Here is a 14,990-nt window from a genome sequence, read left to right as displayed (position 1 = left end):
AACAATACAGTAACTGAAATGAAAAATACACTAGAAGGAACAAACAGCATAATAACTGATGCAGAAGAATGGATAAGTGAACTAGAAGACAGAATGATGGAAATCACTGCCACGGAACAGAAGGAAAAAGAATGAAAAGAAATGAAGACAGTCTCAGAGACCTCTGGGACAACAATGAACACACCAACATTCACATTACAGGGGTCCTGGAAGGAGGAGAGAGAAAGGACCTGAGGAAATACTGGAAGCATTAATAGCTGAAAACTTCCCTAACATGGGACAGGAAATAGTCACCCAAGTCCAGGAAGTGCAGAGAGTCCCAGGCAGGATAAACCCAAGGAGGAAAGCACCGAGACACACAGCAATCAAACTGACAAAAATTAAAGACATAGAAAAAGATATTAAAAGCAACAAGGGAAAAGCAACAAATAACACACAAGGGAATTCCCATAACGGTATCAGCTGATTTCTCAGCATAAATTCTGCAGGCCAGAAGGGAGTGGCACGATATATTTAAAGTGATGAAAGGGAAGACCCGACAACCAAGAATATTCTACCCATCAAGACCCTCATTCAGATTTGATGGAGAAATCAAAAGCTTTACAGACGAGCAAAAGCTAAGAGAATTCAGCACCACCAGACCAACTTTACAACAAATGCTAAAGCAACTTCTCTCGGTAGAAAAGGAAAGGCTACAACTAGAAACAAGAAAATTATGAATAGAAAAGCTCTTCAGTAAAGGCAAACATACAGTAAATGTAGGAAATCATCCACACACAAATATGATATCAAAACCAGCAATGGTGAGAAGAGGAGAGCACAAATGCAGGAGATTGGAAATGCATTTGAAATTAAAAGACCAGCAACGTAACGCAATCTTGTGTATATATACACTGCTGTATCAAAACCTCATGGAAACTGCAAACTGAAAATCTACAATAGACACACACACACAAAAGACAAAGGAATCCAAACACAACACTAACGTTAGTCATCCAATCACAAGAGAACAAAAGAGGAAGGGAAGAAAAAAGACTCACAAAAACAAATCCAAAACAGTTAACAAAATGGCAGTAGGAACATACATATCGATAATTACTTTAAACGTAAATGGATTAAGTGCTCCAACCAAAAGACACAGGCTCACTGAATGGATATAAAAACAAGACCTGGATATATTGCTATCTACAAGACACCCACTTCAGATCGAGGGACAGGTACAGACTGAAAGTGAGGGGATGCTAAAAGGTATTCCATGCAAATGGAAATCCAAAGAAAGCTGGAGTAGCAATACTCATATCAGACAAAATAGACTTTAAAATAAAGACCGTTACAAGAGACAAAGAAGGATACGACACAATGATCAAGGGATCAATCCAAAAAGAAGATAACAACAATTGTAAATATTCTTGCACCCAACATAGGAGCACCTCAATACATAAGGCAAATGCCAAAACCATAAAAGAGGAAATCAACAGTAACACAATCATAGTAGGGGACTTTAACACCCCACTTTCACCAATGGACAGATCATCCAAAAGGAAAATAAATAAGGAAACACAAGCTTTAAATGATACATTAAACAAGATGGACTTAATTGATATTTATAGGACACTCCATCCAACAACAACAGAATACACATTCTTCACAAGTGCCCATGGAACATTCTCCAGGACTGATCACATGCTAGGCCAACAAAGCAAGCCTCAGTAAATTTAAGAAAACTGAAATCACATCAAGCACCTTTTCCGATGACAACACTATGAGACTAGAAATCAACTACAAGAAAAAAAACTGTGAAACACTAAACACGTGGAGGCCAAACAACAATATGCTACTCCACAACCACTGGATCCCTGAAGAGATCAAAGAGGAAATCAAAAAATATCTGGAGACAAATGAAAATGAAAAGCACAATGATCCAAAACCTATGGAATGCAGAAAAAGCAATTCTGAGAGTATACTTTGTAGCAATACAATCTCACCTCAGCAAACAAGAAGAATCTCAAATAAACAACCTAGGCTTACACCTAAAGCAACTAGAGAAAGAAGAACAAACAGGACCCAAAGTTCGTAGAAGGAAAGATATCATACAGATCAGAGCAGAAATAAATGAAATAGAGATGAAGAAAACAACAGCAAAGATCAATGAAACTAAAAGACGGTTCTTTAAAAAGACAAACAAAATTGATAAACTTCTAGCCAGACTCATCAAGAAAAAAAACAGAGGGCTCAGATCAATAAAATTACAAATGAAAAAGAAGTTACAACTGACACCACCACAGAAATACAAAGGATCATCAGAGACTGCTACAAGCAACCATATGCCAATAAAATGGACAACTTGGAAAAAAATGGACAAATTCTTAGAAAGGTACAACCTTCTAAGACTGAACTAGGAAGAAATAGAAAACATGAACAGACTAATCACACAAGTAGTGAAATTGAAACTGTGATTAAAAATCTTCCAACAAACAGAAGTCCAAGACCAGATGGCTTCAGAGGCAAAGTCTCTCAAACATTTAGAGAAGACTTAACAGCTACCCTTCTGAAACTGTTCCAAAAACGTGCAGAGGAAGGAACACTCCCAAACCCACTCTATGAGGCCACCATCACTCATACCACACACAAAAAAAGAAAATTACAGGCCAATATCACAGATGAACCCAGGTGCAAAAATCCTCAACAAAATAGTAGCAATCCCCATCCACCAAAACATTAAAAGGATCGTACACCATGAGCAAGTGGGATTTATCCCAGGGATGCAAGGATTCTTCAATATACGCAAATCAATCGGTGTGATACACCACATCAACAAACTGAAGAATATAAACCACACGATCATCTCAAGCGATGCAGAAAAAGCTTTTGACAAAGTTCAACACCCACTTATGATAAACACTCTCCAGAAAGTGTACACAGAGGAAACATACCTCAACATAATAAAGGCCGTATATGACAAACCCACAGCAAACATCATTCTCAGTGGTGGAAAACTGAAAGCATTTCCTCTAAGATCAGGAACAAGACAAGGATGTCCACTCTCACCACTTTTGTTCAGCATAGTTTTGGAAGTCCTAGCCATGGCAGTCAGAGAAGAAAAGGAAATAAAAGGAATCCAAATTGGAAAAGAAGAAGTAAAACTGACACTGTTCGCAGATGACATGATACTATACATACGAAATCCTAAAGTTGCCACCAGAAAACCACTAGAGCTCATTAATGAGTTTGGTAAAATTGCAGGATACAAAATTAATACACAGCAATCTGTTGCGTTTCTATACACTAACAATGAAAGATCAGAAAGACTAATTAAAGAAACAATCCCATCTACCATCGCATCAAGAAGAATAAACTACCTAGGAAGAAACCTACCTAAGGAGGCAAAAGACCTGTACACTGAAAACTATGTCACCGATGAAAGAAATCGAAGATGACACACAGATGGAAAGATATAGCATGTTCTTGGATTGGAAGAATCAATATTGTGAAAATGACTATACCACCCAAGGCAATCTACAGATTCAATGCAATCCCTGTCAAACTACCAAAGGCACTTTTCACAGAACTAGAACAAAAAATCCTAAAATTTGTATGGAGGCACAAAAAACCCTGAATAGCCAAAGCAATCTTGAGAAAGAAAACTGGAGCTGGAGGAATCAGGCTCCCTGACTTCAGACTATACTTCAAAGTTACAGTCATCAAAACAGGATGGTACCGGCACAACAACAGAAACCTAGCTCAATGGAAGAGGATAGAAAGCCCAGAGATAAACCCACACACCTATGGTCAATATATATATGACAAAGGAGGCAAGACTATACACTGCAGAAAAGACAATCTCTTCAATAAATGGTGCTGGTAAAACTGGACCGCTACATGTAGAAGAATTAGAACACTCTCCAACACCACACTCAAAATGGATTAAAGACCTAAATGTAAGACCAGATACTATAAACTCTTAGAGGAAGACATAGGCAGAACACTCTTTGCCATAAATTGCAGCAAGATCCTTTTTGATCTGTCTCCTAGAGTAATGGAAATAAAAACAAAAATAAACAAATGGGACCTAATTAAACTCAGAAGCTTTTGCACATCAAAGGAAACCGTAAACAAAACGAAAAGACAACCCACAGGATGGGAAAAAATATTTGCAAACGATGCGACTAACAAGGCGTTAATCTCCAAAATTTACAAACAGCTCATGTGACTCAATATCAAAAAAACAAGCAACCGAATCAAAAAATGGGCAGAAGACCTAAATAGACGTTTCTCCAAAGGAGACATACAGATGGCCAAGAGGCACATGAAAAGATGCTCAACATCACTAATTAGAGAAATGCAATCAAAACTACAATGAGATATTACCTCACACCAGTCCGAATGGCCATCATCAAAAAGCCTAAGAGCAATGAATGCTGGAGAGGGTGTGGAGAAAAGGGAACCCTCCTACACTGTTGGTGGGAATGTAAATTGATGCAGCCACTATGGAGAACAGTATGGAGGTTCATTAAAAAACTAAAAAGAGAGCTACCGTATGATCCAGCAATCCCACTCCTGGGCATACATCCGGAGAATAACATGGTTCGAAAAGATACATGCACCCCAATGTTCACTGCAGGGCTGTTTACAATAGCTAAGACATGGAAGTGACCTAAATGTCCATCGATAGATGAATGGATAAAGAAGGTGCAGTACATATATACAATGAAATGTTACTCAGCCATTAAAAAGAATGAAATAATGCCATTTGCAGCAACATGGATGGACCTGGAGATTATCATACTAAGTGATGTAAGTCAGACGGAGAAAGATAAATATCATATGATATTGCTGATATGCGGAATCTAAAAAGAATGATACAAATGAACTTCTTTACAAAACAGAAACCGCCTCACAGATTTAGAGAATGAACTACGGTTACCGGGGGAAGAGGTGCGGGGGAGGGATAGAGTGGGAGTCTGGGATTGACACGTACCCACTGCTATATTTAAAACAGATAACCAATAAGGAGCTACTGTATAGCACAGAGAACTTGGCTCACTATTCTGTAATTACCTAAATGGAAAAAGAATTTGAAAAAGAATAGACACATGTATCTGTATAACTGAATCCCTTTGCTGTGTCTACCTGAAACTAATACAACATTGTTCATCAACTGTACTCTAATGTAAAATAAAAATTTTTTTAAAATTAAAAAGATTTTAAAGTAGAAAAAATTAAATTCAGAAAAGTGCAAAGAAGGGAATGATCATTTATATTCTTATCACCCAGAATTAAACATGGTTAATCTCTTGACAGGAAAAAAAAAAAAAATAGAACACCACCAAAAAAACCCCACTATGACTTAGTTGTGGTCACTGCATTTCCAGGGGATGGTTGCACATCATAGAGAAGAGCCTGGTTGCTAACAGTTAAGCAAAGAGTGAACCGTAAGAGGTTTTCAGAAGCTCTGGAAATACAACACTGTTAAGAGCCGATACCGTCTTGGGATCTGTATAGATTTAGGTTTTACCTTGGCTGCTCATAAAGAAGATTAATTACAGTAACGCAGTAGTAGTTGAATTGTGCACTAAAAGCAGCGTCTAGCCTTATATACCGCGCATGGTAGGTGCTCAATAAAACTGAATTCGCTTGAGATTCCAAGGCAGACTAAAGATCCAAACGAAAAATAAACGTGGCTCTGCCATTAGCAAGCCAGGCTGCCCTAGGAAAGTCACTTCACTTCTCTGAAACTTCTCGGCTCTTCTACCATCTTATCCCCAGAGACAATATCTTGGGGCTCGGTGGAAACTGCCGTTCCTCCAGCTTATTGAGTGGTTAGTAAATTCTCAACATTTCATTCTCACTCCAAGCTAGACGCAGAACCTTCCACAATTGAGCACCTCATGGAAAGCACAGAGGGCATCAATACATATCTGTCTGTGATGATGGAGATAAGATGGCAAAGACGACCATTAATCAAACTCATATGAATAATGGATTACCATTATCTGGATTACGCCTCCCCACCACTGGTGTCCTGTTGCTGCTTACCGGTCTAGATGGACGGCTGGATAAAAATGAACAGCTAAGCCTGACATTTTAGATGAAATGGAAACGATAGCTCAATTGAGTAAAGTACGGGGGCCGTTCCACCTTGGTTGATTCCAGCTTTCTGTTTCAACGACAGCCACTTTAATCAGAGGGCGTCCCAGAGACTAATTTCGATGGCTTTTGCACCTCTAGGAAGACTGGTTACTGAAGCATAACTCTAAGACCTTATCGATCCAGAACTGCTTGTTCATATTTCTTGAAATCATCTCCACACGTTATCTATGCGTGGCACTGTCGGGGACGTAGAGATGTCTCTAGGAAGACTGCACTTGCCTTCAAGGTCCTGACATGTGAGATTGGGTCACAAGGCATTTATTCCTTTATTCAACAGATGTTTCTTGGGTGCCTACCCCCTGCCAGGAGCTGTCTGAGCACAAGGAGTCTAAGTAGGAAATGGCCCTACTGGGGGAGGGGTGCTTTAGCCAGAGCCGTACGGAAGCTTTGCTGGAGATGAGCCACACTGAGCCGGGCCAGGATCTGGGGGGATAAAATAAGAGCAGGGGGCAGGTTCTGACTGCAGGTGGCAGGAGAAAGAATGGTCAAGTGCTGATGAAATCGGGAGGGTGGTGAGGAAGCTGACTCAGTGAGGGTAGGGCCGACCAGGGAAGGTTCCCCGGAGGAGCCCTGGCGCTGTGCCTTAAAGGCTAAAGAAAAGGGCATAGGTTGGCGGGGACAGCCTGCATTACCTCCAGGACGGTCTCGCTTCCCTTGAGATCTTATGACGTTACACCATGCAACCAGGTTTGGAGATCGTTTTAGTCTCCCTGGTGAGAGCGTAGCTTTCTTTTCCTTTCTGGTTTCAAAATGACATCATCAAGACACAGCATAGGTGACGGCAGCTTCACAGCCCAGCTAGGATGCTACTGATGAATCAACTGGGAAATTAAAACAATAGACGAAGGAAAAAGAAAAGCCTTCTTCAGACGTCTATTTCTCCGTCTTAATTACCTACAGGAAGATCCAGAGCAGGTGTTCCGTACCTGAAAATTTACGGGTAATTATTTGGCGGCTCAACCCTTGGGTATACTGGGGTGTAATCCTTTTAACGCTAAGCAGTTTCACAATAACAGGGATTTGACACTTACCTAAATATGATCATTTTGTGTGCTTTAAAAGAGAGAACATCTGTTTTTCTCTGTGCATTGGCTTCCATAATATCCCCAAACACTCATATATTTTCCTCCTATATAATATCCATGGAACGGGTTCCTTTTCGAAAGGGGCAGATGTTGATCTACTTCAACTTAACACGAGGAGCGGTGGTGGGCTGAGGTTGGCCCCCTTACTCACAGCAAGCCTGGGTGGGGGGACCCAACAGGCTGATGGGACCTAGCAGGGACACACTGTCGACGGCTCTAAGAAATCTTGCGAGGAAGCGGCGATGATGGTACACGCCGTTCCCCCGGAAAACTGGGTCTGCTTTAGGAATGCCAGCTCTTGGCCGTGCTGCTGTTCATTAACCTTCTCGAACTGACCCGGTGACGTTCCAAAGACACGCCTCTGCAACAGAGCCTTCCTGGAAGTATACACACACTCTCCTGGAGATTCCCTCCTGGTGAGGGGCCACGGAGAGAACCTCCCTGAATCTTGACCTCAGAACTTGGGACGCGCCGCTCACCCAAAACCACCAGGTTCACTTAGTTAACAGAAATAACCTGGTGACGTCCAAGCGGCTCTAAACGAAAGTCCAAATGTAACAGCAGCCTTCCTGCCTGGTATGGACTCATGGTACTTCGTGATGATGCTCAAAGGAGCTATAGATGGAGAATGGCCACAGTTTGGTTTTCTAGATGAAAAGCTCACGTCTAAGCTAATGGCTGATGACCCAAAGGGACTATGGCCTCCTGAAGGGCAGGCAGGGTGATGACTTGCTGATTTTGCCTTTCTAGCACCAAAAAGGATATTCCGTGTAACATATGCTCAGTAAACGCAGGCGGGCAGAAATGAATGTAAGCGTGCGCGTAGGCTCTCTTTGTGCTTTCTGTTTAACAACAGGAAGAAGTCTGAGCAGAGTCTTGAATGTCCGTGAGGGGCTTAGTCATCTCTAGTCCACGGGACTTCACTCTGCCCCAATGGCGTGGGTGGTATTCGAGGCTCGGAGGTACAGCTTCCCGCCATAATGAAGGAAACGCACAGAGCCTCGATCGTGTGACTCAGGGCGAGGGCAAATGGAAGCCTGGGCTTCTCTGCCTGGGCCTGGGGCCTCCGGGTCAAGGGCCCTGGGACTTGTGCACCGCAACACCTGGGGATCTTGGTAAAATGCAGATTCTGATTCTGTACGTCTGAGGGCCCAGATTCTGTATTTCTCACAACCCCCCCCATGCTGCTGTCCCAGTCTTTGCACCACACTTTGAATAACAAGGCTCTAGGGAGGCGTTTCAGGGTGGCCTCCTCCCACTAAAAGCAAGATGCTCTCAGATAGTTCACGTGGAGAAAGTTACTTCCTTTAGGAAGAAAGCCTCAGTTTGGGCTAGTCTTACCACTTCTGTGATACTAGCCCATCTCCTTAGACAGAGAGAAAGGCAGCAGGAGGCAGTGGAGAGAACGGGCCCCAGGCAGCCAGCGCTGGGCAGGTACCAGTGACAAGCACCAGGATTTAGTAACACTGCCTCGTGTCCGCTGTATTGATTGGACACCTTCTATTCATGTCAAGGGATGCTGATTTTCTGACTGAGCTAGGGATACAGCATTTCCTTTAAAATTCTCCTTCGTTTACAACCCAATCCAAAAATGGGCAGAAGACCTAAATAGACATTTCTCCAAAGAAGACATACAGATGGCCAAGAGGCACATGAAAAGATGCTCAACATCACTAATTATCAGAGAAATGCAAATCCAAGCGACAATGGGGTATTACCTCACAGCGGTTAGAATGGGCATCATCAGAAAATCTACAAACAAATGCTGGACAGGGTGTGGAGAAAAGGGAATCCGACTACTGGGCATATACCCAGAAAAACCCATAATTCAAAAGACACACGCACCCCAGTGTTCACTGCAGCACTATTTACAATAGCCAGGTCAAGGAAGCAACCTAAATGCTCATCGACAGACGAATGGATAAAGAAGATGTGGTATATAAAGACAGTGGAATATTAGCCCTAAAAAGGAACGCAGTTGGGTCATTTGTAGAGACGTGGATGGACCCAGAGACTGTCACACAGAGTGAAGGAGGTCAGAAAGAGAAAAACAAATATCGTATACTAACGCATACGCGTGGAATCTAGAAAACTGGTACAGATGAACCGGTTTGCAGGGCAGAAATAGAGACACAGATGTAGAGAACAAGCGTATGGACACCAAGTTGGGGAAAGCGGGGGGGGGGGCGGGGGGGGACAACGGTGGTGGGGGGATGAATTGGGAGATCGGGATTGACATATATACACTAATATGTATGAAATAGATAACTAATAAGAACCTGCTGTATCAAAAAAAATAAAATTCAAAAAAGAAAAAAATTGACCTTAGTTTAAAGGAGTTGGGTTTAAGTTAAAGGGAAAGAGAAAGCAAACAGCGGTTCTGGTGTATCAGATATAACAAAACAACTGTAAGGCAGAGTGGGCCACGTGCGGCAGATACTGTGGGAACTCAGTGACCCTCCAGATATCACATGCAAACTCTTAGAGACGGGAGCATTTTTCCAGGGAGAGACCACAGCTTCCATCAGATTCTCAAAGGTGTGAGAAAGTAAGATGGAACTAAAGAACCCACTGCTAGAAAGTTAACGAAATATCAAAGATTTACAAAGTCGACATCCTACTCCAAAAATCTAGCTCCTGAGATATTTGATAGCTTTTTAAAGACCTCTGCTTTGTCGCAATGATCCTCAAAAAGCAGTGTTGTCCTATAAAGGTTATTAAATAGCCCTTCTTCTTGCAAAGCAGTGTTCCAGGGAGGCCTCAACCCACTGAACGCGGCTCTTCTAAAAGAAATCCACGAGAGGTGGACATTCCATGAGCATCCGTAATCTCAATGCACGCTGACAGAGACGTATTAGCCTTCACAGCGACTACTGAAACGAGCCAGGGACGTGCTTCTTACCTCCAGCTCCAGCTCCTCTCTCTCCATCTCCTGATGGATGCCTTCAATGTAGTCATTTGGATCGTAGTATTCATGGGCTGAGGGATGCCTGAAAAAAAGATGAAAGACCGTTAAGGCCCTGCTTGCAGTTCTAAGTATCTGTTCCCATCACCCCATCACAAGGCCCATCAGTGCCACAGGGGCTGTTCTCAGAGGCTGAGGTCCTTACTCAGTTCACTTCTCTCTGGTTGCGTTTCCCGGCACAGTCAGGACCTCCCTCACGATATTTCCACCATCTTCTCTAAAGCCCATTTCCTCCACAAGAAGGAGTTTAGATGCGGGTTGAGGGCGAGGGATGGAGTGGGAGATTGGGGTAAGCACACGTAAGCTAGTATACGGAGAATGGATCAACAACAAGGTCCCACACTCTAGAGCACAGGGAACTATATTCAATATCCTATGATTAAACCATAATGGAAAAGAATATAAAAAAGAATGTATATATATGCATAATGAATCACTTTGCTGTACAGCAGAAATTAACACAACATTGTAAATCAACTATACTGCAAGAAAAAAAACTTGTTAAAAAAAAAAAAGATGCACGGTGAGAGAGGGACTGGCTTCGTGGCTTGCAGTGTTCATTCCCTGGCCCACTAGTCATGTGAGTCAATGTGACTAATTTCTAACTCAGTCTGTAGGTGGGAGACAAACTCTTATTGACTGCTCATGGCTTCATTCTTAGATTTTCTCTCTGGGGAGAAAAAAGCTTCACTTCAGGCAACACTTAAAGACATGTGCCGGCCTCTGAGATAGGTTCAAAGGGCTGTGAAACTGAAACTGCTATGCTGTCATCCAGGACGTTTCTTTTCAAACTTCTTTGATTGTCTCGCAACGAGAAATACATTTGACATCACCCAGTATACACGTATACGTATGCAGAACATGTGCACACAGGCACACATATGATGCATGTGTGTATATATGCAGACCCACATGTGTACACACGCCTAGGAGAACGGAAGCTTGCATTTCTCTAGGTTAACAAGTGTACAGCACAATTCACAGAGCCCACCAGCTCTTTGGAAACACCACTAATGGAACCTCTAGGACCAAAGCCAGCGGGAATTACAACATGCTCAGTCAGGTCTGTGGCTCTGAAAGGTGTCAGATGCGGATGGAGAGCTTCAGCCTGATGGTTGGCTGGGGACCCAAACCTCCGCGTTCTCAAAGGTCAACAGGGCAATCAGTGGGCTCTGGTCTTCTCACCCAGGCACTTAGTTTTGAAACAACAGACCAGACATGAGCGGTCATTCAAACGAGGGCTGGCTTTCAATTTTCTGCACCCATCAGGCAAATATGCTGCCTGCACTTAAGGGGCTGTTAGTACTGAGGACGCTGCTGGAAGGCCTGGGCTTTCAAGCCTCAAGGTAACCCCCCCGCCCCACCCCCACCCCCCCCATTCAGCCCTGATGCACACTCCTGCTGTCCTCTGACCTCGCAGCCAGAAGCAGGAGAGCACTGACCTCCGCACTCTTCTGACATTTCTCAAAATGCCCCTTGGGGGAAGAGTCATGTCATGTTAACTAGACTTAAGAGGAAGTTAAGGGTTTAGCTTCTAAAAGGCCTGTCATTGTGACGGTTCAACATCGAGAGTCAGGAGAGCCTTAAAGGCCTCATCAATGTGAAAGGCAGTTTGGGTCTAAAACGTCAAACAACTGATTTGAATGACTGTAGTCAGTGAATCGTCCAGTTGTTTCCTAGCAACTGGCAAGCTATGGAGTATTGTGGTTAAGAGCTGGACGCTGAGGTGGGACAGACCTGCCTTTCCATCCAGCTGCCAACTTTCATGGAGTACCATTGCTGAGTCTGCAGTTCCTCGTGGCACAGAAGGGACAGTCATGAGAAATGGGTGAGGTGACAGTTCTCTGCATACTGCCTTATGCACTTTGAGTGTCAGACGGGATCGGGGGCGGGGGGGCACCCCCTCCTCTACCTTTACACGCTGCCCGCCACCCAATTCACCTTGTCACGCCTGGGGAATTAGCCCTGGGTTCTGATGACAGCTAACCGTCAGAACCACGGGATGAGAGGCCAGCCTCTGTCTGGAATCTGGTAGAACAACAGGAAACGTGTGCTCACTCCAGCTACTGAGTTACTAATAGGACTCCAACAGGTATTGCTCAGAGGCTCTCCCTAGGAGAGGTGGAGATGCCCTTTGAAATAAGGCATCAAGGCAATGATTCGAACCAGCAGCAAGATGGGAGGAGGGACTCTAACATCAACCAGAGAGGCTAAGAAGGGGAGGTGGACACCTTGTCCAGAGATGTGCAAAATCACATCCGAAAAGCCACCTTAAAATGGACATCTTTTAAGCCACTTGTCCACCTGAGAAAATTTCTGGCTCTTCATTTTTGTCCCTCCATATTTTACATCAATCACTAAATTACCAGTGATCGCCACTATCATTTATCCAGCGCTTACCGTATGCCACGCTGAGAACCTGCCACGCATTAGAGTTCATTTAATCCTTCAACAATCCTACGAGACGGGTACTATGATTATCATCCCATTTTAATAGAAGGAAAATGAGGCCCAGGGAAATCAACTACCCAAGTTACACAGCTAGAGATTAGGCTTTGTCCAACTCGGAGCCTCTGAACTACCTGATATCTCTGGCAGTAAGTAAGGTAAGAGGAGAGTCGTGTGTAAAGTAATTTACGTGATGCGCTGCATCACAGCTGTTATTTAATCGGTAACTGCAGTGCTTATATGAGGCATGTGTGAATTTACTCCATGGATCCAGGTTTGAAATGAGACCCAAGAAAGCAGAAGGCACAACCTCCTGGGCTCTCTTGACACTCAGAACTTGCTTTGCTGTCTCTTTAAAACAACCATCAGCATTCCCTCTAGTGAGAACTACCAAACCTTCCCACTGCCATTTGCAGTGATTAAATTTTATTCGGAAACAACTTTTATGACATTTTAAGTCATTTTGTTCTTCGAATATAATTTGAGTAACTCTGCTCCAGGGTTCTAACAAAGTAATTAATATGTCGGAGCGGTTTTGAGCAGGATTCAATTTATTGCCTCTATAAACAATAAAGTGAAACGCGGGCAACTTGGGGGAAAACTGTAAGATGTGTTCATTGTTTCCACCACACGGAAGGGAAGAAACCAACTTCTCTGTACTTCTGTGCCACACTTAACACATTTAAGATTCATCACCATGTGACTTACTCCTCGGGCAAGAGATAGGGATCCAGCACAGGTGGGGTGGGCGAGGACATCTTGGTAAGAGCCATGATGTGCTCGAAGGTGATGTCCGTTTGGGTTCCCGTGTCCACCATCTGTGACTCTGAAGGAGGCGTGAACATTTTGGTCCGTGGCGTTCGCCTCAACACCTGGACCACGATGGGCTCCTTAGCTGTCTTGAAGGCTTCCACAGCCTGGTCATGAGTGGCTCTGGATAAGTCTTTGCCATTAACCTGTCGAAAAACAGTAGAGGGGGAGAGGATTATAATTAAGCAGAAGGCGGAAAGACGGTTTTCGTGTGTAAGCAGCTAAAAGGAAAACGTGCGGGCGTCCGAGGACTTCACTGCTCTGTTTCAGGTTTCCCCAGGAATGCCTGGTGGGAAGGGGGTAGGTTTGGAGGTGTGCAGATCAGGCATGAAATAATAAATCTCACGGCGGGGAAGGCGTGGCTTCCCACTGGAGTGTCTTTAACACAATTTCATCCCCTTCTCATCTTGCCTGGGAGAGAAAAGAGCAGCCTCAGGTTCATAGCCTTTATCATGCCATACTAACTAACTGGTAATTAATTATATTGTTCTGTTTTAATGGTGTGTATTTTCCCAGTTCCTGTCAGGTGAGATTAGTTTCCCTTTTATGGAAGCGATATGACATTTCCTTCTTAAATGAATGCCTTTGCTTTTCCTTAAAAAGTCAATGAGAATATTAAGTAAGTGATAATACAGGTCACAGGTAGATATGGCAAGTATCAAGGAGGAACTCAAATGACCTGACATTCTGGCCCATGTTCGGGAAACAGCAGCTAGCTTAACTGCTGTGTTGTTTCCCACTGTGCGCACAGTCCTTTGCTACTGCTGCATCCTCAATGTCTACACTTACCGAGTGCCCACTGTCCACCACATGACTTAAATGAAGACGCCTCTTAACACGTCCGTCATCACAGTCATGGGAAGCTGGCAAGACCAGAAGTACGTGCATCCCTCTCCCCTTATAGCCACAAATAAACTGCGCAAGATGACGTTGCTGGTGACTGATGGGTCAGAACTTCGGACGCTGTATCCAGCATTCTTTCCAACGATAGAATCCGAACTAACTGAACACGGCTGTCTTTAGAACAGCTTACACGAGAGGAAACAGAAGCCGGAACGTTATGTCTAGAAAATGAAGTTATTCCAAGCAACATGGAAGCTCAGCTATTTACCCTCCCCGTCCCATTCCCCACAGCAAAGGACTACGACACTGTGTTCCGATAGCGAGGTGATGTCTAATGATTGCACTCACATGACAGTTATCAGGCTCTGAAATATTTTGATACCATCCCCCAAGTGGTATGTATACTGCTTAAAGGCAAATATAAAATGATGGTATAGGAATCATATTCTGCAGAATATATGTTTGTAGAAGTTCCCTGGCTTCTCAGATCTTCTCTGGACAGCACCACTGACAAACTCATGTCATTTATTTGTAAATGCCAAAACCAACACCGAACCTTTGCTAGTCTGGCGTCTACGTGCCCCACCTTAGCATCGTGTACTTCAAAGCACACTGACGATTAGGTCTGTCCCCCGAGGTAGAGCACTTCAGTTTCTCTTTGCCAAGCAGAACATGAATACCGATTATGC

At 43.6% G+C, this 14,990-nt stretch overlaps 1 protein-coding gene across 1 annotated transcript in view; it reads right to left on the bottom strand.

The window, feature by feature from the left end:
* The window catches only part of PDZRN3 (PDZ domain containing ring finger 3), a 246,620-nt gene that overhangs the window by 13,902 nt on the left and 217,728 nt on the right, over nucleotides 1-14,990 (bottom strand). The window contains exons 4-5 of the mRNA XM_060161340.1: nucleotides 13,357-13,604; nucleotides 10,138-10,225 (exon numbers count right to left, since the gene is read on the bottom strand). Of these exons, the coding sequence (XP_060017323.1) occupies nucleotides 10,138-10,225; nucleotides 13,357-13,604 (336 nt within the window). The remainder of the gene's footprint in view (nucleotides 1-10,137; nucleotides 10,226-13,356; nucleotides 13,605-14,990) is intronic.

Source organism: Lagenorhynchus albirostris, chromosome 10, assembly GCF_949774975.1.
Source record: "Lagenorhynchus albirostris chromosome 10, mLagAlb1.1, whole genome shotgun sequence".
Lineage (NCBI taxonomy): Eukaryota > Metazoa > Chordata > Mammalia > Artiodactyla > Delphinidae > Lagenorhynchus > Lagenorhynchus albirostris.
Note: the sequence above shows the minus strand (reverse complement) of the source record. Positions and strands in the feature narration are given on the sequence as shown.